This window comes from Ahaetulla prasina, chromosome 6 (genome assembly GCF_028640845.1).
Source record: "Ahaetulla prasina isolate Xishuangbanna chromosome 6, ASM2864084v1, whole genome shotgun sequence".
NCBI lineage: Eukaryota > Metazoa > Chordata > Lepidosauria > Squamata > Colubridae > Ahaetulla > Ahaetulla prasina.
The window spans coordinates 83262197-83288238 of NC_080544.1; the positions used below are offsets into that span (position 1 = coordinate 83262197).

Here is a 26042-nt window from a genome sequence, read left to right on the forward strand (position 1 = left end):
CCCCTCCCCCTCCTCCACAGCATGTGAGCCTGAGGAAAGTTTATTTCCAACACCTGCTGATTGGTGTGACCCTCGCATCAGAAGACTGGATAGGCGGAGGCAACAGAAGGAAGGGAGGGGCAGGCCTTAATGAGTGCTGAGTCATGGAGCCACACCCCATGGCCTATATAAAGGATCTGCTTTCTGGCAGTCTCTGAGTCAGGCAAAGTCGAACTTATCTTGCTGAAGTCACTTTCTGGTCTCCTGCCTGCTCTGAGGACTTTGCTAGGACTTTGGGCAGAGCTGTAGAGGCAAGCCTGATTCGGATTTCCCTGACCCGGCCGTCAGCGGAGGAGTGGGACACGACAACTTGCCTTTGTACCAATGGAAGCTTATATGGCAAGGAGAATTGGCTTTTGAGCCACTGAGACACAATTTCCACTTGAGTCTGTCCAGCAGCTGTGCAACTATCTATTAAAATCTGTCCTACACATTAAAGTAAATGAGGTAGTAGAATTAATGACCTCTTTTGTATTGGATTTGGAGCATGTATTACTGTTGAATTTTGTGTAAGAAAAAAGTTAGTGCATTAAAATATAACCCATCCCACTTTCAAAGTATTTTCTATAAGTCCTTGATTTATGTCCTACCTGAAAAAGGGTGTCAGGATTTTGACAGATGCCCTAATTAAATCATGAGCCTCAAGCCAAGCTTCAAAAGAAATCCAGTTATTTATTAGAAGTTTCATGCTGGCATGGACCAGGTGGAGCCAACTCTAACCTCAGTTAATTCGTGCTTTGTCTCTGACCCTATTTCTCCATCCCCACCAATATATGTCATCAGTCACATTCCCCAAAGAAGCAATTTCGTGGGTTGTAAAAGTCACTCCCTCCGGCCACTGTGGGTTTCCATGGAGACAACCTTAGCATAATGGTTGGAATGTGCCTTGTTTTGACTGAGATACCAGCTCCTTGATGCAGCTGCAAATTTCCCCCACCGCTCTTGCCTATAGCAACTCAAGAGCAAGTCAGGGATGCTTTGCGAGTTGACAAAGGGAACATGCAACCCATAATCAAAAGTTCCTATGGTTGCCCCCCTAAGTCATGTGACCACATTTTGGGTATATGGCAATACAGCCACATTTACATCCATTTACAGAATGCCACAGTCATATGGTCATGTTTTAGGCTGGTTTTGTAAAAACCTAGTGTTTCCAGTTTTCAACAAAGTGAACCACAGGTTTGTTTAACAATTTTGGCATTTGCATTTATGATTGTCACATTCACTTAACGGCCACCACAAAAAAGTTGTAAAATTACATAGTAAAGTTACCAGTATTATGACTCATGGCCATAATCTGTACACTCCATTATGGCCATAACTCAAGGACTACCTGTAAATGCATAGGGCAAGTGGAAATCGTTAGCCTGTTTAAAAAAATACCTTGTAATGTCTAGGAAGGATATTTACCATTTGCCTTGTTAATATGAGATTTTTATATAGATATTACTAGAGGAAAGCCAGTTTGATTAAGGCTCTGGGTTAGAAATCAGGAGCCCATGTGCTCCAGTCCCACCTTAGATAAAAAGCCCATTGGATGATCTTGGGCCTGTCATCTTCTCTCAGCCCTAGGAAAGAAACAGTGATAAAATCTTGCTACAAAATGTTAAAATAATTATTCTTTTAACTGACAAAATATTTTCCTTTGAAGAATTTCAAAATAAACATTATAAAAGGAAATAATACTATAGTTTTCCATATGTGTAGCATTCTGTTTAAAGGGATGAGACAGAATACATAAAGCAACAGTGATCAAATAAAAAAAGAAATGTACAAGTAAATTCTGCAGAAAATAACAGAATAACAGAGTTGGAAGGGATATAATAATAATAATAATAATAATAATAATAATAATAATAATAATAATAATAATAATAATAATAATAATAATAATATCAGAGTTGGAAGGGACCTTGGAGGCCTTCTAGTCCAACCACTGCCCATTTCAGACAAATGGCTATCCAGCATTTTCTTAAAAATTTCCAGTGTTGGAGCATTTACAACTTCTGCAGGCAAGTTGTTCCACTGATTAATTGTTCTAACTGTCAGGAAATTTCTCCTTAGTTCTAGATTGCTTCTCTCCTTGATTAGTTTCCACTCATTGCTTCTTGTTCTACCCTCAGGTGCATTGGAGAATAGTTTGACTCCCTCTTCTTTGTGGCAAGAGATATTGGAATACTGCTATCATGTCTCCCCTAGTCCTTCTTTTCAGTAAACTAGGCATACCGAGTTCCTGCAACTGTTCTTCATATGTTTTAGTCTCCAGTCCCCTAATCATCTTTGTTGCTCTTCTCTGCACTCTTTCTAGAGTCTCAACATCCTTTTTACATTGTGGTGACCAAAACTGAATGCAATATTCTAAGTGTGGCCTTACCAAGGCATTATAAAGTGGCACTAACACTTCACATGATCTTGATTCTATCCCTCTGTTTATGCAGCCCAGAACTGTGTTGGCTTTATTGGCAGCTGCTGCACACTGCTGGCTCATATCTAAATGGTTGTCCACTAGGACTCCAAGATCCCTCTCACAGTTACTACTATTGAGCAAGGTACCACATATATGGTACCTGTGCATTTTGGTTTTTTGGCCTAAATGTAGAACCTTACTTTTTTCATTATTGAATTTCATTTTGTTAGATAGTGCCCAATGTTCAAGTCTGTCAAGATATTAAAGGCCTTCTGGTCCAACCCCCTGATCAAGTGGAAATCCTATAATATTTCAACCCCTATAACAGTGGTGGCTAACCTTTTTGCCATCGCGTGCCAAAAGCGGAGGGAGTTGCTCGCGTACATGCATGCATGCCCACACCCATAATTCTATGTGCGTCGTGTGCCCCCCATGTTCCTCCCACTTTTGGCATACAATGGCACGGTGGGCCCAGTAGGGCCCTTTTTTGCTCTCCCTAGGCTCCAGAGCCTTTCTAGGAGCCTGGGGAGGGCGAAAACAGCCTTCTCCACCCCCCTCCGGAAGCCAGAAACTGCCCGTTTGCTGACTTCTGGTGGGACTGGAAGTCCTGCTTTTGAGCTCACATGCCCATCGATATGGCTCCACATGTCACCTGTGGCATACGTGCCATAGGTTCGCCATCAAGGCCCTATAACATATTTAAAAGACATATTATGTTATACAGATCTAGGTAAATAAATAAAGCACATCAGTGCAAACTGTTTTTTACTTCCTAGATATTAAGCAACTGGAGGGAAGAACGATACCAAGATGATGTTAAAGCAAGACAAATGATGCATGAGGCATTACAACTCCGTCTTAATTTGGTAAGAAAGAATAATATTTATTTACTTAGAGGACTATTTGTTTATTATTTAGAATAATGCTGTGCCTCTTCTCAGAGTGATCTTCCAGGCTGCCTGAAGCAGAAAGCAGCTTATAAGGTTTCTTCTGTAATTATTGTCCTTCATACTCTCTAAATACTGTATTGCCTTAAAATTTAGATTGATTGATTCTATTTCTTAATTTAATTTTGCATCTTCGAAGAGATTAAACTAATGGTATCACAAATATAAGGTTAAATAAGGATGACGCTTATAGACAATGTGATAAATCAAACATCAGAAAATAACTAGACAGAAGAAAAAAACAATTCCTACAGCTTCCTTCCCTTGGATTACAAAAAGTCCAGGCAAACAAAAAAAAAGTCTTTATCACATATTAATTGCTCTTAGGTTATCCTTCATAGTCATATTTTCACCCCTACGTAATCTGCTTGGAATTCTGCACACAATACAATATTATAGTCTAAAACATTTCCAATGCAGGTTTACTCATAAAGAATAGTTAGAAAATATGCAGTACATTTGGTTTCTCTTTCTTATATCTATTTTTTTTTTCAATGCTTCAATTCTAGGTTGGTGGAATGTTTGATACGGTGCAAAGAAGTACTCAGTGGACCACAGACTGGGCACTTCTTCTCCTTCAGATAATAACATCAGGGACTGTTGACATGCAAACCAATAAGTATGTGTACTCTAATGCATATTACATATTATGGTTTCTAGTACTTTCAGTAACAATATTATTTGTTAAGCAAAAATTACCATTCCTTTTGCACAAATGGAAATATTTATTTATTTACTAAATTTATATGTCACCCATCTCACTATCAAGTGACTCTGGGCAGCATCTAAATTTAGTAAATAAATAGCCTGTTTCCCCAAAAATATGATTTACTCAGAAAGTAAGCCCTAGCTTGATTTTTACATAGTCGTCCAATATAAGCTTAGCCCCAAAATAAGCCCTAATTAAGACCCCACCCACTCCAGGGTGCACAGGTAAAAATTAAGCTAGGTGGCGATGGGGGGATGGAGCTGCCCTACTACTTACTTTCAGACAGTTGCAGCCAGGCCTTGCACACCTCGGCCCATTTCTTCTGCAGCCGGCAAACCTTTCATGAAGCCCCTCTAACTGATAACAGAGCTCTGGATCAATCCGGAGTTCTAACTGTATTTTTTTCTAAACTAATTTCAAAAGTAAATTCTCCAAGTTCTATTCATGAGCTTTCTTAAATTAAGGTAACTTCACTACCTTGGATTCAGCCAAGGATATGAATATGGGTTGGCTAGTGCCGGTTACTGTTTTAGAACAAGGTAAATATGATAATGTTTGTGTTGACAATGTAGACTTAGCTGCTCCTCAACATTTATAAATAGAATAAAAATAGAGTGTGGAAGACAATATTACTTCACAATCTGATTTGAAATATTGCACAAAGTTTATGGTGTCACATGGTATTTCTCTTTAAGAATAACAGTTGCAGATGCCTTTTCTTTTTTTAAACATAAACTTTGTCCTTACATTCCTGCATGTGACTTTGCAATCCAATTTTAAAAATGTGAGGTTTGTGTCATGATGTCATGATACACACAACTAAGATGATTAAGGGCCTGGGTATGAAAATATATGAAGAATGGCTGCAGGATTTGGGTTTGGGTAGTCTAGAGAAAAGAAGGATTAGGAAGGACATGATAGCAGTATTCCAGTATTTGAGAGGCTGCACAAAGAGGAGGGGGTCAATTTATTTTCCAAAGCAGCAGAGGGCAAGACAAGAAACAATAGATGGAAACTAATCAAGGAGAGAAGCAATCTGAAATTAAGGAGAAACTTCCTAACAATAAGGACAATTAACCAATGAAATAGCTTGCCTTCAAAAGTTGTAGATGCTTCATCATTGAAAGTTTTTTTTAAAAAAAGACTGGACAGCTACCTGTCTGAAATAGTATAGGGCTTGTCCAGAGGGTTGGGCTAGGAGACCTCCAAAGTCCTTTCCAGCTCTATTCTGATTAATGTCCTCAGCTTGACATCTTTGTGTCTAGTTGCTAACAGACAACTTGCAATGATTTAAAATTGGAACGTAAGTATGTAATATAGCATTTGTGTGATGATTTCGTTGCACATGTGTAATTATTTTGGCATTATCTTAGTTTGCTGTAGGACATGGCTCATCCTTGAGTTGATGTAAAAGTGGATCATTTGACACTCTAGAGAGAAATATTAAGCCTCTTAATAGGTACTAGTACTGCTCTTCAGAATATAATTTGTTTTTTTTTTCTTTTTCCTTTTTAGTGAATTATTTACAACCGTGCTTGACATGTTGAGCGTTTTGATCAATGGAACTTTAGCTTCTGACCTCTCAATTGCATCTCAAGTGGGATCTGAAGAGAACAAGAGAGCATACATGAATTTGGTGAAAAAACTCAAAGTGTGTTTTCATCTGACCCTTGAATTGTGTAAAATGTTTAGTGACTAATATGTGGGTTAGAAACCATGAGACTGTGAGTTCTAATCCTTCCTAGGGCTCAAAAATTGTTGGATGATGTTGGGCCTATCATTATCAATCATCCTGACCTATTAAAAATCTTTATGTTGTGGGAAAATTAGGAGTCAGGCACCAGCTATCTATGCACTTTGAATTGTCCAAAAATAAAGGTGGGATAAGATAGATAGATAGATAGATAGATAGATAGATAGATAGATAGATAGATAGATAGATGGATGGATGGATGGATGGATGGATGGATGGATGGATAGATAGATAGATAGATAGATAGATAGATAGATAGATGGATGGATGGATAGATGGATAGATAGATAGATAGATAGATAGATAGATAGATAGATAGATAGATAGATAGATACCATACTGAATGAGGAAATCTGAGATTGTAGTGACACTATACATTTGAAAGATATCAAATTGGGGAAGACTGAAACAAAAGATGAGCTCTGTGAAATTACTAAGAGAACATTTACATTTTGAGGTGGTTCATTTTCCAAATTTTAAATTGTCTGGCCTCAGCTTCAATCCAGCAGATTGTAGTGTTTTGCAACTTCCATCTGTAGAACACTTTTAATAATAAATTAGCAAACAAGCACACAGTAGCAATATACTAACTTGATTAATTAAGAGGAAGTGTACACAAACAATGTGATTTAAATCAAAGTTATAAATATAACATTTCCTTTCTTTCAAAAAGCCACTTCCTCACATGGATTAGCTGTGCTCAATGTGGAAAAAGCTTATGCTTATTCTATGGCTAGATAAAGCATTCAGTTTGAATTCCTCCAACTTTTTGTCCAAGACAATTCCTGGCTTCAAGTAGGATGTGATGCAAAATATTGCAGTTGAAACCTTGGAGATTTTTTTCAGAGTAGAAGATAGTCAACTATATGGACAAATAATCTGACATGCTACAAGATACCTTCCCTGTATTTCTGTTAGAAATATTAAGCTGCTCATCAAGTAATATTGGTATATGGAAGAAGCATTAAGCAAAACAAAAGGGCCAGATCCTTTGCATTACTGCTTTAAAAATTCTTGGTAACAAATGGTAGGAAAAACTTCAGCTTGATTATGCTTTTCAGAATACTTAATCCTGATATTGTAATTTGGTTTAATGCTAAAATAAGGATCTGATGTCCATAGCTCTAAGATGAGAGAGAGAGAGAGATAAGAGAGAGAGAGAGAGAGAGAGATAGATAGATAGATAGATAGATAGATAGATAGATAGATGGATGGATGGATGGATGGATGGATGGATGGATGGATGGATAGATAGATAGATAGATAGATAGATAGATAGATAGATAGATAGATAGATAGATAGATAGATAGATAGATAGATAGATAGATACCATACTGAATGAGGAAATCTGAGATTGTGTGACACTATACATTTGAAAGATATCAAATTGGGGAAGACTGAAACAAAAGATGAGCTCTGTGAAATTACTAAGAGAACATTTACATTTTGAGGTGGTTCATTTTCCAAATTTTAAATTGTCTGGCCTCAGCTTCAATCCAGCAGATTGTAGTGTTTTGCAACTTCCATCTGTAGAACCCTTTTAATAATAAATTAGCAAACAAGCACACAGTAGCAATATACTAACTTGATTAATTAAGAGGAAGTGTACACAAACAATGTGATTTAAATCAAAGTTATAAATATAACATTTCCTTTCTTTCAAAAAGCCACTTCCTCACATGGATTAGCTGTGCTCAATGTGGAAAAAGCTTATGCTTATTCTATGGCTAGATAAAGCATTCAGTTTGAATTCCTCCAACTTTTTGTCCAAGACAATTCCTGGCTTCAAGTAGGATGTGATGCAAAATATTGCAGTTGAAACCTTGGAGATTTTTTTCAGAGTAGAAGATAGTCAACTATATGGACAAATAATCTGACATGCTACAAGATACCTTCCCTGTATTTCTGTTAGAAATATTAAGCTGCTCATCAAGTAATATTGGTATATGGAAGAAGCATTAAGCAAAACAAAAGGGCCAGATCCTTTGCATTACTGCTTTAAAAATTCTTGGTAACAAATGGTAGGAAAAACTTCAGCTTGATTATGCTTTTCAGAATACTTAATCCTGATATTGTGATTTGGTTTAATGCTAAAATAAGGATCTGATGTCCATAGCTCTAAGATGAGAGAGAGGAGGAGGGAGGGGGAGAGGGAGAGGGAGAGAGAGAGAGAGAGAGAAGAGAGAGAGAAAGAGAGAGAGATCATGTAATTAATTTTTGTTCTAGGAAAAAAAGCTTATGAAGCACTTTTCAAAAGCTGTGCTACACAACTTCAATAAAATTAGTAAAAGTACAAGGAAATGATTCATCTGAAACTTCTCCGGCTTTGACCTCCGATTTTTTTTAACATTTTTTTTTTGCCTTTTTGTCCTCTTGTAGAAAGAATTGGGTGATAAAAGTTCCGAAAGTATTGACAAAGTTCGTCAGCTCTTGCCATTGCCCAAGCAGATGTGTGACCTTATTGCCTGTGAGCCTATGGGATCACTGATTGATACGAAGGGAAACAAAATTGCTGGATTTGACTCCATAGATAAGAAACAGGCAAGGATAAGCATTTTCCTTAAAACCTTCCTGATGTATCAACTTTCTCATGAACATAATTTTGTAGAAACTTTATGCTTCAATTCAACATATAAAATATCATTCCATTAATTGCATCATTATGTACATGATATTACTGATATTTTTCTCTGCTGGTTATATGCATCACTATTTTAACAGTAACCTCATAAACTGCAATTATAGGAATTTGGAAATTAGAAGGAAGCTGTGATCAAGCAAACTATCATTTTACACTTATTTTTAAAAAACAGGGGCTCCAAGTCTCAATGAAACAGAAAGTATCTCCATGGGATTTACTGGAAGGCAATAAGAATCCAGCTCCGTTGTCTTGGGCTTGGTTTGGAACTGTTCGCATTGATAGGAAAGTCATAAAATATGAGGAGCAGCAGCACCTTCTGCTTTACCACACACACCCTAAACCTAAGCCACGAAGTTACTACCTCGAACCTTTACCTCTTCCTCCTGAGGAGGAGGAAGAGGAAGAAGAGCCTACCACTCCTGCATCTCAGGAACCAGAAAGAAAGCCAGAGCTTTCAGATCAGGGAAAACCTTCAGCAGATGAAGAAAGAAAGGGGAAAGGCAGAAAAAGAAAGACAAAAGCAGCTTCCAAAACTGATGTAAGTGGCTAAAAGGTCTAAAGTTTAAAAAAAAAAGTGGTCCTGCATGAATTGGTCATCTTGTCAGGTACTGGTAACCATCAGATGATTTTATGTGAGTTAGCAGACAGGAAAGAAATAACATAAAATTTTGAAACAATTACATTGAATATCATAAGTTGTGTATACATGAACAAATATACAGTATCTCATGAGATTAGTTGGTTTTATGAGAAGGGAAATGTAGCAAATGACCAGGCTGAGCCTGAGGGAGGTGTCAAATATCTCGAGTCCCTTCATGCCCACAAGAGATCTAAGTCCAGCCACCTTGAATTCCATTGACTTTTATCTACCACCCATTTCCTTTGACCATTACTAGTTCAGGTTCTTGTAGAGCGCTTGTTGTTTTATTTATTTATTTATTTATTTATTTATTTATTTATTTATTTGATTTATATACCGCCCTTCTCCCGAAGGACTCAGGGCGGTGTACAGGCAAAATAAAACCAGCAATACAATATACAGGTTAAAATACAATTTAAAAATACAATTTAAAAAACTTATTTAAATTAGCCTGAAGATTAAAATTTGCCATACTAAAAAACCCCATTTAAAAATTAATCAATTTAACATTAAAATTCCAATTTAAGCCAGCCCCACGCGGATAAAAAGATGTGTCTTCAGTTCGCGACGGAATGTCCCAAGGTCAGGTATTTGGCGTAAACCCGGGGGAAGCTCGTTCCAGAGTGTGGGAGCCCCCACAGAGAAGGCCCTTCCCCTGGGGGCCGCCAGCCGGCATTGTTTGGCGGACGGCACCCTGAGAAGTCCCTCTCTATGGGAGCGTACGGGTCGGTGGGAGGCGTGTGGTAACAGCAGGCAGGTCCTAAGCCATGGAGCACTTTAAAGGTCGTAACCAACACCTTAAAGTGCACTCGGAAGGCCACAGGCAGCCAGTGCAGTCTGCGCAGGAGCGGTGTTACATGGGAGCTATGCGTAGGTCCCTCTATCACCCACGCAGCTGCATTCTGGACTAACTGAAGCCTCCGAGTGCACTTCAAGGGGAGCCCCATGTAGAGAGCATTACAGTAATCCAAGCGAGAGGTAACGAGCGCATGAGTGACTGTGCATAAGGCATCCCGATCAAGGAAGGGGCGCAACTGCTGAACCAGGCGAACCTGGTGGAAGGCCCTCCTGGAGACGGCCGTCAAATGGTCTTCAAACGACAGCCGATCATCCAGGAGGACACCTAAGTTGCGCACCCTATCCTTTGGGGCCAGTAAAGTTGCGAAGTCATGTCTGACCCATCGTGACCGCAGGCCTTCCTGTCCTCTACCGTCCTCTGGAGTCCATTTAAACTCATGCCTACTGCTTCAGTGACTCCATCCAGCCACCTCATTCTCTGCCATCCCCTTCTTCTTTTGCCCTCAATTGTTCCCAGCATTAGGCTCTTCTCCAGTGAGTCCTTAGAGAGCTTAGGCTTGCAATAAACCTTTATGTGCATTTGAACTGACTATGATTTCCTGATTTCCATGCTTGTCAGGAAAGGTGTTTTGGAGATTTGGAAGGAAGATGATGGCTTCCCGCACTCTTAAAAATGGGCTGAGAAGATTTTCATTTCGAGTAATGTTATTGCATCACTAGTTGACATCTTGCCACACTTAGGAAGGATAGGAGGCAAAACTACTAAACAGTCCCTCTAATATGTCCCATTCTAAGGGCATTATAGAAGCTACATTGCCAATCTTTGCTTTATAAAAGCATATAGTTTACTCTGTTTTTGGATAACAGCTTTCGTTTTTTTGAATCAGTTGCCTTTTGGATAAGGGTGATAGCTTTTCAGTACTAGCGAGTGTAGCTTTCATCGTAAGTGGCTTGTGGAACCATCATAAGCTTCATAGGAGTCATTGCTTTCATGACTGATTGCTTAATCTCTTGGCATTCACAAGTACAACACTTAGTCATCTCTGCTGATTTAGCAGATCAGTTTATGTGCCTTTCTAAGACTTTTGCAGAACTGCTTCGTTCCTTCTTCAAGACTGAGACAGAACTGCTTTTTGGGATTGGGGTGGGGGTAAAACCATTGGATCAACCACTGGATTCAATTCTATAAATGGCTCTCCTGAAACTTGAAATAGTTTTTAAAATGGGCCGTGGTGGCTCAGGCTGTAAGAAGCCTGTTATTAAAACACAGCTGCCTGCAATTACTGCAGGTTCAAGTCCCACCAGGTCCAAGGTTGACTCAGCCTTCCATCCTTTATAAGGTAGGTAAAATGAGGACCCAGATTGTTGGGGGGGCAATAAGTTGACTTTGTAAATATACAAATAGAATGAGACTATTGCCTTACACACTGTAAGCCGCCCTGAGTCTTTGGAGAAGGGCGGGATATAAATGTAAACAAAACAAAAAATTCTGACATATTTTCAGAAAGCAAGGCAGGGGTGGGCTTCAAAATTTTTAGCAAGGGGTTCTCAGCCCGGTTGCTGGGTGGGCGAGGCCTAGTCGGCCTCCTGCACCATGTCAGGTGTTGTTTTTGGCCTCCTCGGGCTCTGAAGGCTTTCCTCAAGCCTCTGGGAGGGCAAAAATGGCCTCTCCAGGATCCGGAGGCCCTCTGGAGGCCAGAAATGGGCCCACTTCTGGCCTTCCCAAACTTCCAGTAGGCCTGTTTTTTGTCTCTCTGAGCCTCCACGCGCCCACCACTTACCTGCATCCAAAACAGGCTGCATGGGGACTCCTAGGAGGGGCAGGGTGGGTGGGCGTGGCCAGCCAGGAATGGGATTTGGGGGTTCTCCGAACTGCACAGAATCTTAGCTAGAGGTTCTCCCGAACGCCTGAAAACCCACAGCACCCCACCCCTGGTTATAGGAGATGTTTTAGGTTGAATCCTATCCTATCAAAGAAACTGAAATGAGATAATATCAAATATTTAAAACTCTAAAATTAATTTGTAGAACTGGCTACAATGTTGTATCCAGTTTTATAAATTAATTGAACATTAATTCAATTTTCTTTTCTAAGCAGTCCTCCCAGTCCTCTTGAACCATCTTCATGTAAAATCTATTCAGATATGCTTCAGTAAAGATTCTCCTGCTACATAATGCTTAATGAAAGATTAAAATAAGATAACTATCTTAGGACTCTAATTTCAAAACGTATTGCAATATTTATTTATTTATTTATTTATTTTATTAAATTTTTATACCGCCCTTCTCCCGAAGGACTCAGCCAAAATAAAATACAAGATATATACAATTAAAAAGAATTTAAAATAAAACTATTACTAAACGGCTGAAAATTAAAATAGATTTAAAAATTTAAAATATTAATAAAACCCCAATTTAAAATCAACTATTTATGCCAGTCCTGCTCGAATAAATAAATAAATAAATAAATAAATATGTTTTTAGCTCACGACGAAATAGATTCATTGTATAGTGGTTCTCAAACATTTTGGTCTCAGCACTCCTTTACATTCTTAAAAATAATTGAGGGCACCAAAGAGCTTTGGTTTATTGTATATGGGTTATAGCTACCAATATTTTAAAGTATTTATTTAGGCTGTTGGTTTGAGCTCTGAGATTGGCAATTTGGTTGCAAACCTTTCATCACCTTCAAAACTTTGCAACCAAATTGCCAAGCTCGGAGCACAAACCACAAGCCTAATATTCAATATTCAGTAATATTCAGTTACTAACATTCAAACACATTTCAAAATATTTATTTATTTATTTAACTTTTCCTGGCCGCTCTGAGAATTTCTGTTTTTACACCCACTTGATTTTAGGTTGTATTACAAGTTATTAAGCCCCTCAGTGAAACTATCAAAAATGGGCAATTTCCTCAATACTATGAAAAGGCAATTTCACATTTTGAAATACATTTGAAGAAAATATATTGTTCACTGAAGCCCAACAAACCTAAACAGTGATACATACTCATCACATACATCTTAGAGCATGTTCAAGAGTCCTTGACAATCCAACAGGGACACTGTGGTGTTAAAACAAATGCAGAAAGCATTTCCTGAAATTATAATTTTTAGAAAGCTTAATTTTAAAAATTTGAATTTATTGAGTTTACCTAATTCCTTCCTGTAATTTGCTTCCCAGCTTATGTTTCTAATTGCCTAAATAATGATGCTTTGATATAATTATAGGTGCAGTTAGTAGATTATGATATGCAGAAAAATAGTAGAAAATTAAGCATTATGAGACAACCAAATAATATGTGAGATAAAGCCTAATTGTAATAGTCATAAATTGCCTAATAATTTGTTAGGAAAAATGTCTTATTTATAAATTGGTATCATTTAAATGTCAGTAATGTTTAATGTTTCCTCTTTTGCTCAAGGAATATCCTCAGAACAATGGATGTAGAATGGCTCCTAATTTTTCACCACTTTATTCCCAAATGTTACATCATCCGCAATCTGCTTTGTGGGGCTACAACGTTATAGGACAGCCCCAACAGTCAGGTTACTTTGTCCAGAACCAGCCTCTTCCACCAGGTAAAGCAGGGAAATCTGTCACAGAAACTAATTCTTTTTAATTAATATTGTTTTCTTTGGAAAGTACTCACACCAGATGAATATGCTTAAATTAAATGGAAATGTATTTGTAGTTGATACTATATACCTACTAAAGGTAAAGATAAAATTCCCCTTGCACATATGTGCTAGTTGTTCCCGACTCTAGAGGGCTCATCTCCATTTCAAAGCCAAAGAGCCAGCTCTGTTCAAAGATGTCTCCGTAGTCATGTGGCCGGCATAACTAAACACCAAAGGTGCACAGAACGCTGTTACCTTCCCACCAGTGGTGAGATTCAGCCAGTTCGCATCACTTTGGGAGAACCAGTTGTTAACTTTCTGAGCAGTTTTGCAAACTGCTAGGGGCCGTGATAGCTCAGGCTGTTAGAAGCCTGTTATTAGAACACAGCAGCCTGCAATTACTGCAGGTTCAAGCCTGGCCTGAGGTTGACTCAGCCTTCCATCCTTTATAAGGTAGGTAAAATGAGGACCCAGATTGTTGGGGGGCAATAAGTTGACTTTGTAAATATACAAATAGAATGAGACTATTGCCTTATACACTGTAAGCCGCCCTGAGTCTTCGGAGAAGGGCGGGATATAAATGTAAATTTAAAAAACAACAACTGGTTGTTGGAAGAAATCATTAGGGCAGAGAACCGGTTGTTAAATTACTTGAATCCCACCACTGCTTCCCACCAAAGGTAGTCCTTGGAAGGTGGTCCCTATTTTTCTACTTGCATTTTTTATGTGCTTTCAAACTGGTAGGTTGTGCAGAAACTGGGACAAGTAACGAGAGCCGTTACGTAGAACTAGGGATTCGAACCACTGAACTGCCGGCCTGTCGATTGACAAGCTCAGCATCTTAGCCACTGAGCCACCACGTCCCTTATACCTACTATACTATACTATACCTACTATACCACTATAATATTTAATGTTAGTATTAGATACTTCCAACAATATTGTTCTTTTATTATTTTTACTTTACCTTTAAAATATATGTTGCATCTCCAGAAAACTTAGCTGGTTCATAGTTTAAAAAAATGTAATGATTATATAAATAAGTGGTGTAGTCAGCTTGATTCCCAACCTTATGCCATCACATCTGGAGCAGGCTTAGTGATTCTATAATTATTCTGTTAATCAATATCTTTGAAGGTGGTTCCAGATTGGATCCCACAGGTTCCTTTGTGCCAAGCAACACAAAACAAGTGCTCTCTAACATGCTGCAGAGACGTTCCAGCAATATGATGCAGCCCCCAGCAATTCACACTATTTCTTCTCATCAGCAGCAGCAACAATTGCTTCAACAACAGCGGATTCTAAGGCATCAGAGCCAGGCAAGGCCTTCCAAACTATGTTGTCTTATATTTAGAAGTGGGATGGATGGGCCATGATTTATTTCAGCTTTTCTTCATTTCGGACAATGAAGCAAAAGAAATAATGATGGGGTTCAAAGTAAGCTTAGTGTATATATGCAGGACCAGAACTGGTTCATTATATTTTGCTATAGAGGGAGAAGACAAAATAGTATCTCTTATTCCATCAAAATAAAAATAAAAATCATTGGACTGGAATACTAAAAGATAATCCAATTTCAAGAATACCAAATAGACTATGTACACACGTTACTATCCCAACATTCACTGCCCTAGTCTGCCCATTGCTGTCTGCCATCTGTCTCAACTAATGGCTATGGCTGGTCTGTGCACGGAAAACTGGACAGCAGTTAAGGAGACAGAATTTAGAAATCTTGTAACACTAAACAAAAACAATCTCACTTAAAAAAGATATTCTAGTCCCACCAGCTTACTCACTACAGTCACTAGTCCCACCAGCTTACTCACTCACTTACACACTACATGTGTTTTAAGAGACATACAGTACTTGCAACAAAGTGCACGTCAATCTATCAATCACTTACACCAAGAGCCATGGTGGTTTGAATGCACTACTGCAGGTCACTGCTTACTGTCAGGAGTTCAACCTTGACCGACTCAAATTTGACTCAGCTGTCCATCCTTCCAAGGTAAGTAAAATGAGGACCCAGATTGCTGAGGGGAATATGCTGACTCTGTAAACCACTTAAAGAGGGCTGTATAGCACTATGAAACCGTATATAAATCTAAATGCTATTGCACCTATTGCTGCTACCACTTGTTTTTTTTTATTCATTATTTTTATGACTAACTCAAGGCAGCAAACATACCTAATATCTTTCTCCCATTTTCCCCACAAGAGCAGTTTTGTGGGGTGTGTTGAGCTAATAAAGAATGACTGATCCAAAGTAACCCAGTTGACTTTGTTGCCTAAAGTGAACATGGAACTCACCATCTCCTGATTTCTAGCCTGGTACCTTAACTATTAGATCAAACTGGCTCAAAATGAGCATGTTTAGACTGGTAAACTTTTAATAAGTAACAAGCAGCGTTTATTTTTATTGGTGAACTGTTTTACAGGGTCCAACAATTGAACAGGCTTCCATTTTTGCTCAACAAGTCCGCCCCTCTTCTTCTCAGCTAACACAGTATCCAGGAATACAACAATCACAGGTAAAGCATCCCTCTTAAAAATTGGTTCAGTGGGATTCAGAGAAATACGATGGTAGATATAGTAATCTTGGTTTTATAATGTTTGAAAAATATGAGAGTCCTAAAAATGGCCAGTCTCTTTTATGAGTCCCTCTTTTATGAATGGACTTGCCCAGTTGTTGTAGACAAGCAATAACCACTAATAGATATTATTTGTGGAAACTAATATTTTTATACCAAAGCCATGGGGGACACAACTGCAGAAACTGGAAAAAAAATTACTATAACCATAGATAGTCTACCTATTTTCACCTAAATTGCACTACAGGGAAGCACCTACTTCTCTACCTTTAATTTCTTCCATATCATCCAGACTTTCTGCAAAAAAAACCAAAAACCAAAGTTGACATGAGATCTATATGAATAGCTAGAAGACTCAGTTGAGCCTAAGAAAGAAAATGAGACAGAAGGTTCCTATTTCAAGTTACAGTATTTTTAAAACCAGTAAAATGCATAGATGTTTAGAAACTAAAATTCAGAATTATGTGTTTTGAACTGTTTTCCACACAGACAATTCCTCATGGCTATACAATGTATAGTACTCAGATGTCATTGCCATCTCAACAGACGGGGGGTATAGTTCTTTCACCTACCTACAATCCTAGATCATTTCAAGCAACTCATTCTAGTCCAGTTTTAATGGAAAGGTTAAGACAGATGCAACAGCAGCCAAGCGGGTACATTCATCAGCAAACAGCTGCCTACCTTCAGCCTTTAGCAGGCAATCAGCGGTAAGACTCCTATAATTCCAAAACTTTGTTAACCGGATGTTTTGTACTTTTCTGGAGAAAAAAATTGAAAACAATGCATTTCTCATAAATTCTGACTCAGCCAGTCTTAATTCCTTCCAAATTATTTGGGCTTCCAAATTAGCTTGAAGGACAAAACAAATTAGAATTGAAACTTTAAACATCTGAAGGGGATCAGATTGAACACATAAAACACATGTATACTGTATATATGGCATAATTTAATAAACATATCATTGTGTAATTTCCATTAATGTATGTATTTTGGAGCTATTAAATGGACCTTTGGAAATTATAAACCAAGTGCTTCTAAAATTTGCTAATCAAAAGATCCTATTAATTTATTCAGTCATTCAAAAGTATAATATTTCTAAGTGCCTAATTCTACAGATCATCTTTCTAAAGCTGTAATATCTATTTTTAAAAAGCTATTTTTTTATTTTTCTGTTTTACTTTTTTTGACAGCAACCTTGGGCAGTAAAAGAAATATTTCATTTCTGTGTTTATGAAAATAGTCTTTCTTGTTCACCATTTGAACCCAGATTTAATCACGGATGAAAAGGCAGAGGCTATTTGAACTCTTTTCTGTTGTAAATCCTTCTGTGACAAGCACTTCAAATAAAGTACATGACTCAGCTTAAATGGATAGAATAGAGCAGAGGTCAGCAACCTGTGGCTCCAGAGCCGCATGTGGCTCTTTGGGCCCTCTGCTGTGGTTCCCTGTCAGGTGATACCACCACTGGCTGGCCCTGCCCCTCACACTCCCCTCCCAGTCATTCCTCACCTGGCCTGAGAAGGTAAGGGTGATAGTGGGGGATGGACAAGTGGCCAGGGCAGAGACAGACAGATACAGAGAGAGGGGCAGAGAAAGAGACATAGAGAAATATAAAGAGAGAGGGAGAGGGGGGGAAGAGGGAGGGAAGGAGCGGAGCGGATTTTGTGGTTCCCAGTGTTTTTTTAACAACTGGTTCTCTGCCCTAATGACCAACTGGGTAGGTGTGACTACCCATCATTTGAGGCATGTTGCAATCTTAATGCTTAGTAGTGAATAGAGAAAAGTGGTTTATTTTACAAAAGAAAGCGCACGTCTTCTCAGTTGCAAATTAAAATTTCATCTAATCATTACTGCTTATTTTTTTTGTATCTAGAAGATCATTTTTTAATCTTCTGCTGAATGGAATACTGTTTTTGTGGCATTACTGAGGCTTTCTCTTGGAATGGTGTTTAAAGCACAGCCTCCAGAATTTCCTGTTATTCACATTAAATATTTTGGCAAGCTGTAAAATGAAAAAATGCACATCTTTGACTTTAATTTACTAATTAATACTTGCCCAGCCTTATTACATATAGGCAATAAATATAAATTATAATTGGCTATACTTGAAAAAAACTCCATTTTCGAATTTTTTTCTATAAAAGTTATAAATATTATTTTAACAAATTATTTTTAACAAGGCAATATTAAAATCTTGTTTCTCTGGCAGTAGCTGAACTTGCTATTATGTCTGCTGAATCTGCACTACTATTAATCGTCTCATTGTTCCCATCACCAATCTCTTTCCACTTATGACTGTATGACTATAACTTGTTGCTGGCAATCCTTATGATTTATATTGATATATTGACCATCAATTGTGTTGTAAATGTTGTACCTTGATGAACGTATCTTTTCTTTTATGTACACTGAGAGCATATGCACCAAGACAAATTCCTTGTGTGTCCAATCACACTTGGCCAATAAAATTCAATTCAATTCAATTCAATTCTATTCTATTCTATTCTATTCTATTCTATTCTATTCTATTCTATTCTAAGCTTTCAAATTTTATTCAGATAATTTTGTGATTGGTACAAATCTCTTGAGACCTCAATATAACACAAATCTAATATTTTTAACTTAATATATAATTCAGCTCTCACCTATCTACATCTTTATTTTTTAAAATAATATTTATTAAAATCCAATGTATAAAACACAAAATATAAAAAACACAATAAAAGAAAAACAAAAAAAGATAGCAAAAATCTAACACTAATGATAGCTTTTCCATATTGGTAGCTTTATCATAACAAACATATTTACAAAGATTCTAATTCTATATACCTCTATCTTAAATTACATCCTGATTTAAATTATAGTAACATCTATTCATAATTCAGTTCCATATCCTATATTTCTTCAACAGTTTTACCTTCTACATATTATATTTAACAGATTATCCCTTAGGTTTTACGTTTACTCTCAAACCAGGAATACCTTCTGTTCCAAATTTGATAGTAGTAAACTCAGTTTCTTCCCTCTCATTCATTTCCATAGACACTCTATCCATTTCTGCACAATATATTTTTTTATTATAATTTGGTCTGGAGGAATATCTGATTGTTTCCAAGTTTGTGCTAGGACAATTCTACTTGCCATTAATTTATATAATATTATGTATTGTAATTTTTTCTCCATTTTCCCTTCCAAAATGCCCAAAAGGAATAGTTCTGGCTTCATCTCTATCCTCTGTTCAGTTATCTCTTCCAACCGTTTTCTTATCTTATATCAGTATTTTCTAATCTTAGGGCAGGTTCACCACAAGTGGTAGAACGTTCCTTGTTTATGGTCACATCTCCAACATTCCGGGGACCTGTTTAAGAACATCTTGGCCAATCTCGCTGGTGAATATTTGTATCTCAGTGACCTGTGAACTGTGGCGTCCTTGGTGCTCTCTGAGCTTGGTGAATTTCTAGCAGACATGATGTTATCTAGTACGCTAATGAAACTTCTACAAGAAAACCAAGTTCAGAGAGTATTAGGACCCCACCTTTTCATCTTTAATATGACTATCAGAGTAAAGAATTGTTGAGTTAAAAACTGCATGTAAAAGACATACATTGGGGAGAAAAAAACCCTGCATAGACCAGGTGCGCACACTTTAAAACAAATTTGCAGACCGATGTGGAAATTGGATAGAAAAGACTTCTGCTGTGAAATAATTTTCTATTTTATCATGCGGTCTACTATATATTGATTTTGCAGAAATCTTTTGATATGAATAGGATTTATATACCTTTTCTGAGTATATATGAAAGTCAGCCCTAACTTTTCTCTATAATTGTTTAGTAAAATAAATTGGGCTGAGAAAGTTTGATTTCCCTCGGAATCATCTATCTAAACTCAGTGAAGCTTAGTCTCTTCTTTCTAGTCCTCCATCTTAATCTAAACTGCAACTAAATTGCTATTCTGCATAGAGTTCACAACTTTCCAGTCTCACATGCATCAATATCTTTTCTGATCAGTGTGTAGTGATGTCAATATCAATATACACTGATCAGAAAAGGAGAAAACACGCTAATTCCTTGTTTCTTAAACCCGTCTTTATTTCATAATGATCACATTTCAATCCTTAAAGTAGACAGATATTTAAGTTAGAAGTATCCTTTACTAATATATGGTTTATTTTAACTATAGTTTATTATTTTGTTTTATAATGAATTCACAATTGACTGGATTCATGCAACATGACAATTTATAACTCATGGTTTATGAACTATAATGTTGTAATTTGCAAAGAAGAAGAATTTAAATTCTGGTTTAGCATAGCATGGCAACTCACTTTCAAATGGATATTGGTATAATTAAGATTATACAGATTTGGTTTAGTATATTTTTTTTGTTTCAAATATATGTTTGAGAAGAGTTTCATCATAGTTCTATTATGGGATAGGATGAAAATGATTTAAATAAAAATTATTTACAAGTTTTAGCTGAGAAATGAAGCTTTAATATGCATCTGTTTAATTTACCAATATTTTATTATTTATTTATTTTATTTATTTTATTTTATTAAATTTTTATACCGCCCTTCTCCCGAAGGACTCAGGGCGGTGTACAGCCAAAATAAAATACAGTATATATACAATTAAAAGGAATTTAAAATAAAACTATTACTAAACGGCTGATAATTAAAATAGATTTAAAAATTTAAAATATTAATAAAACCCCAATTTAAAATCATTTATGCCAGTCCTGCTTGAATAAATAAATATGTTTTTAGCTCACGACGAAAGGTCCGAAGATCAGGCACTTGACGTAGACCAGGGGGGAGTTGATTCCAGAGCGTCGATGCTCCCACAGAGAAGGCCCTACTCCTGGGGGCCGCCAGCCGACATTGTTTGGCGGACGGCACCCTGAGGAGGCCCTCTCTGTGAGAGCGTACGGGTCGGTGGGAGGCAGAAGGTAACAGCAGGCGGTCTCGTAAGTACCCGGGTCCTAAGCCATGGAGCGCTTTAAAGGTGGTAACCAGAATCTTGAAGCGCACCCAAAAGACTACAGGAAGCCAGTGCAGACTACGGAGCAGTGGTGTTACGTGGGAGCCACGAGCGGCTCCCATTATTACTCGCGCAGCTGCATTCTGGACTAACTGCAGCCTCCGGATGCACCTCAAGGGCAGCCCCATGTAGAGAGCATTGCAATAATCCAGCCGAGACGTAACCAGAGCGTGAGTGACTGTGCATAAGGCATCCCGGTCAAGGAAGGGACGCAACTGGCGGACCAAGCGAACTTGGTAAAAGGCCCTCCTGGAGACGGCCACCAGATGTTCATCAAAGGACAGCTGACCATCCAGGAGGACGCCCAAGTTGCGAACCACCTCCTTTGGGGCCACTAACTTGCCCCCAACAGTCAGCTGCGGATGCAGCTGACTGTACCGGGGTGCCGGCATCCACAGCCACTCCGTCTTGGAGGGATTGAGCTTGAGTCTGTTTCTCCCCATCCAGACCCGTACAGCTTCCAGGCACCGGGACAGCACTTCAACCGCTTCGTTGGGGTGGTCCAGGGTGGAAAAGTACAGCTGAGTATCATCAGCGTACAGATGATAACTTACCCCGAAACCACTGATGACCTCACCCAGCGGCTTCATATTGATTTTGAACAGGGTAGGCGAGAGAATCGACCCCTGAGGTACTCCACAAGTGAGGCACCTCGAGGATGACCTCTGCCCCCCTGTCAACACCGTCTGCGACCGGTCGGAGAGATAGGAGGAGAACCACCGATAAACGGTGCCTCCCACTCCCAATCCCTCCAACCGGCGCAGCAGGATACCATGGTCGATGGTATCAAAAGCCGCTGAGAGATCTAATAGGACCAAGGCAGAGGAACAACCCCTGTCCCTGGCCCTCCAGAGGTCATCCACCAACGCGACCAAAGCCGTCTCCGTGCTGTAACCAGGTCGGAAGCCGGACTGGAACGGGTCTAGATAGACAGCTTCCTCCAGGTGCCGGGGAAGCTGCCATGCAACCACACTCTCTACAACCTTCGCTAAAAAGCGAAGGTTGGAGACTGGACGGTAGTTTCCCAAAATAGCTGGGTCCAGGGAAGGCTTCTTCAGGAGAGGTCTCACCACCGCCTCCTTCAAGGCGGTGGGGAAAACCCCTTCAACCAAAGAAGCATTTATAATCCCCTGGAGCCAGCCTCGTGTCACTTCCTGAGCAGCCAGCACTAACCAGGAAGGACACGGGTCCAGTAAACATGTAGTTGCATGCAACCTCCCCAGCAACCTGTCCACGTCCTCGAGAGCCACAGAATCAAACTCATCCCAAATAACCTCAACAAGACGTGTCTCTGCCATCTCGGCTGAATCATATCCATATTAATATCCATATATTGGTTTTAGTTAGTGATATTCCACTGAAATTGTTTCATGCACTTATAGAACATTGAACTTAGAATAACAGAGTTGGAAGGGACCTTGGAGGTCTTCTAGTCCAACCCCCTGCTTAGGCAGGAAACCCTATTTTAAACCCTTATTTAAAATAACTTATTTATTTTACAATATTTGTATAAGAGGAAAAACTCTGAGAAGTGCATAAGGAAAGCAATATAATTAACAACCAAGTTAAAACTACTGTTACAATCAAACAATAGTTGTATGTTCAGATGTATCTTCAGTATCTTCAAATTTCAACCACATCAATCATACTACAGACAAAAGTAAAATGGACTATTTTTGAAATAAAATGGTTTATTTCAATTTTACATTTTTACTTTTATTTTTCATACCTGCAAACTATGTATTTTTTTTTATGTCTCTCAGTTCAGTTCACCAGTCTTTGCAGCAGAATAACTTGATTGGAGGACCTTTGGATGCAGTATCAGCCACACCTTCCCAGGCAAATCTTTACTCTGTCCAGGTGTCTCAAGAACAGATGAGACAGAGGCAACAGCAAATTCGGCAACAAAGATTCCTTCAGGTTTGGTGTCTTTCATTTTGTTGGTTTGAAATGATTATTTTTATTATGATGATCGCAGTGTTCATTTGAGCAGGTAATGCTCCATTATGTCAATATACAGAGTCTACTCTGAAATGCCTATTCAGTATGGTGATGGCCCTCCTCTTAATCTTTCTACAAGAGCATTATCTTCTATTACTTATCTTCATAATTCTTCATAAAAGTAAATTGTAAGCCCTTACTAAGTAAAAAATGCAAGTAGAAAAAATAGGGACCACCTTTGGTGGGATGGTAACTGCATTCCGTGCGCCTTTGATCCGGTCACATGACCACAGAGTCACATGACCACAGAGATGTCTTTGGACAGCGCTGGCTCTTCAGCTTTGAAATGGAGATGAGCACTGCCCCCTAGAGTCGGGAACAACTAGCATATATGTGCAAGGTGAACCTTTACCTTTACCTTTAAGTCTACTTTAGCCTTTCAGTGGTGCAATTTTTGAAAATTGTAGAAACACTATAATAAATTATAGTTATCGCCTTTTTGTGGAACCAGTTTCTTGATGAGATCTACCTCGTAGGCTTGGGGACACTAATAGCCCATTCCCAGGATAGTCTATGCTATCAGACCTCAAAACGGCCATCTTGAAAAAATGGAAGTTTAACATTACTAAGGGAAAGATTGCTAAATACACATATATCCAAAGTTTTCAGACAATCTCTAAAAATGCCAACAAATATAATGCACTTTTAATACATTGCAATTAATTGATAAGATCCTAGTAATCTGATTTACAGTATATGTAACCTGCATCTGCATAACCAATCTATCTTCTCCGGCCCCATCTCAGTTTAAATCCTTTATCAGTCTATAGACCATCTAATGGTGGTCTATAACTCACAAAAGTTTATTCATTTTAATAAAAATATATTAGCTGAAAAAACTATTAGCTGTTACCCAACTCCTGACTTTTTGTTATCGTAAGCTCTCATATCTTTTCTTCTGCAATGGATGCAAGCTCAAGAACTGCTTCATTGAACTATATAGTTCCTCCTATATGTATGTCTACATATATTTCCTGATTGCTAATTTGTAGCCTATGACTATCACTAAGTGTTATAAGTATTGTACCTTGATGAAAGTATCTTTTCTTTTATGTACACTGAGAGCACATGCACCAAGACAAATTCCTTGTGTGTCCAATCACTCTTGGCCAATAAAAATTTCTATTCTATTCTATTTTATGCATAGGCTTTAATAATTTCCCTTCCTCTATCTTCTCATATCTCCAGAAAAGGTCTTTATTCGTATTACAAGTTTAACAACCTAAAGTTTTGGAAATGTATAGATGATTTAATTAGAACAACTGGACAAAGATCGGTGAAAGGAGAATTAAATCTGGTCATTTGGGCAGAAATTTATTAAGCACCACAAAGGTAGCAGCTAGAAGGAATTCTAAAATGAAAAATTACAGTTTGTGAAGATGACTCATAAAAAGCAATGTTTCCTAGAGCTGAAAGTTACTTCAGTATATAATATGTTCTCAAACTGGGGAGGGGGAGGGGTAATCTGGGCACGTGGCTCTCAGTCAAACGCCTTCTGTAAATGATCAATCCAACTGGAAAAAAAAAACCCTGACATTCTAATGCCAGCTTTAGCTTCTACCAGTTTATTTATTGATCAACTACAAGATTTCTCTTGTAGTTCTCTGAAAGTTAACACTATTATTGCCTTTCTATTGGAATAGGAGTTGCAAAAACATCCCAAAACAATTTCCATATTGTTACTAGGAAAATGGATACATTAACATGTTCAGTAGGATGAAACTTGACTCTAAGAAAGACTTATACAATTTTTTTAAAAGATAAACAGAATTGCAATCATTTTCCCTTTTTCCCCCAGCTTCAGCAGCAGCAGAATCAACAACAAATCATTAGCCTTCAAGGAATGCAGCCTCAACAACAATCTTTCGTAAGACAAATATTCATAATAAACCATATTCTGGTGCTCTTTCACAATATAGAAAGTCATAAGGTTTAAATTAGCATGTCCCGCTAATTACTGCTGTTCATTTCCATGTTCTGGGAGAAAGCTGTAATTGATATTAGACGACACTCACAATAATAAGAGTGACGTGGCTTTGAATGTCTATTTCTCAGTCTTTTGTGTAAAAAAAAATAGGCTATATGACAGTATGTGCTCTGTAAATTTTCTAATGCAGTAATTATTGTTTGGAACATTACCCATATAATGCTTCCCATATTTAGGAAGTAGATATTCTTTCTGAAACATTGTGATAGTAACTGTGCATATAATTTTAATGCTTGTACAAATACTCCATCTAGTGGATTAGGTATTGATGAATTTCACTACTAGTCTGCTTAAATTAAATTTATAGCTGCTAAAAATGTGTTTGACTTGAACTGAGATCATCAATCTCCTGATGAACTGTGTTATAATACTGCTGCCCTCTGTCCTCTAATGCTTGATAATTTCTACTTCCACTGAAAAAGACTTATTTGTACTACTTCTTTTAGAGGATTAGATTAATTTATTTAAAAGTTCTCAGGGGAGGTGCAGGAGACCTTGTCAGGAGAGGTCTATTTGCTTTTCATTTTGTTAATGTTCTATGTGCCCTTACTATTGAGAGTAAAGCCATTATCTTTCCTACAACTTTAGCACTTTATAGAATAAACAGCATGATGGTAAGATGCTTTTGAGATCACCTGGCTATTCCAAGAAGAACTAAAGTTATAGAAATAAATAAAAGTTAGCAATTTGTGCTCCAAATACTTAGGAAACATTTTTAAGGATCCATTCTTTTTAGCCAAATAATATGCAGCAACATCCAACTTCTTCTATCGATTTATTAAGAATGTCTTTGTTTCATTTTGCTTTGAATTCCTCACAGAGATCTAAACAAATCAATTTAGATGCTGTGTTAACAAATT

The 26042-nt window shown here is 37.9% G+C and overlaps 1 protein-coding gene across 3 annotated transcripts in view; it reads left to right on the forward strand.

Moving 5' to 3' along the window:
• MED12L (mediator complex subunit 12L) overlaps window positions 1-26042 on the forward strand; it is a 199280-nt gene that overhangs the window by 164084 nt on the left and 9154 nt on the right. For all 3 annotated transcript variants that reach the window (XM_058187094.1, XM_058187095.1, XM_058187096.1), the window contains 11 exons: window positions 3223-3312; window positions 3903-4012; window positions 5618-5753; window positions 8236-8397; window positions 8670-9035; window positions 13363-13519; window positions 14696-14877; window positions 15997-16089; window positions 16639-16859; window positions 22958-23114; window positions 24994-25062. In XM_058187094.1, the coding sequence (XP_058043077.1) occupies window positions 3223-3312; window positions 3903-4012; window positions 5618-5753; window positions 8236-8397; window positions 8670-9035; window positions 13363-13519; window positions 14696-14877; window positions 15997-16089; window positions 16639-16859; window positions 22958-23114; window positions 24994-25062 (1743 nt within the window). The remainder of the gene's footprint in view (window positions 1-3222; window positions 3313-3902; window positions 4013-5617; window positions 5754-8235; window positions 8398-8669; window positions 9036-13362; window positions 13520-14695; window positions 14878-15996; window positions 16090-16638; window positions 16860-22957; window positions 23115-24993; window positions 25063-26042) is intronic.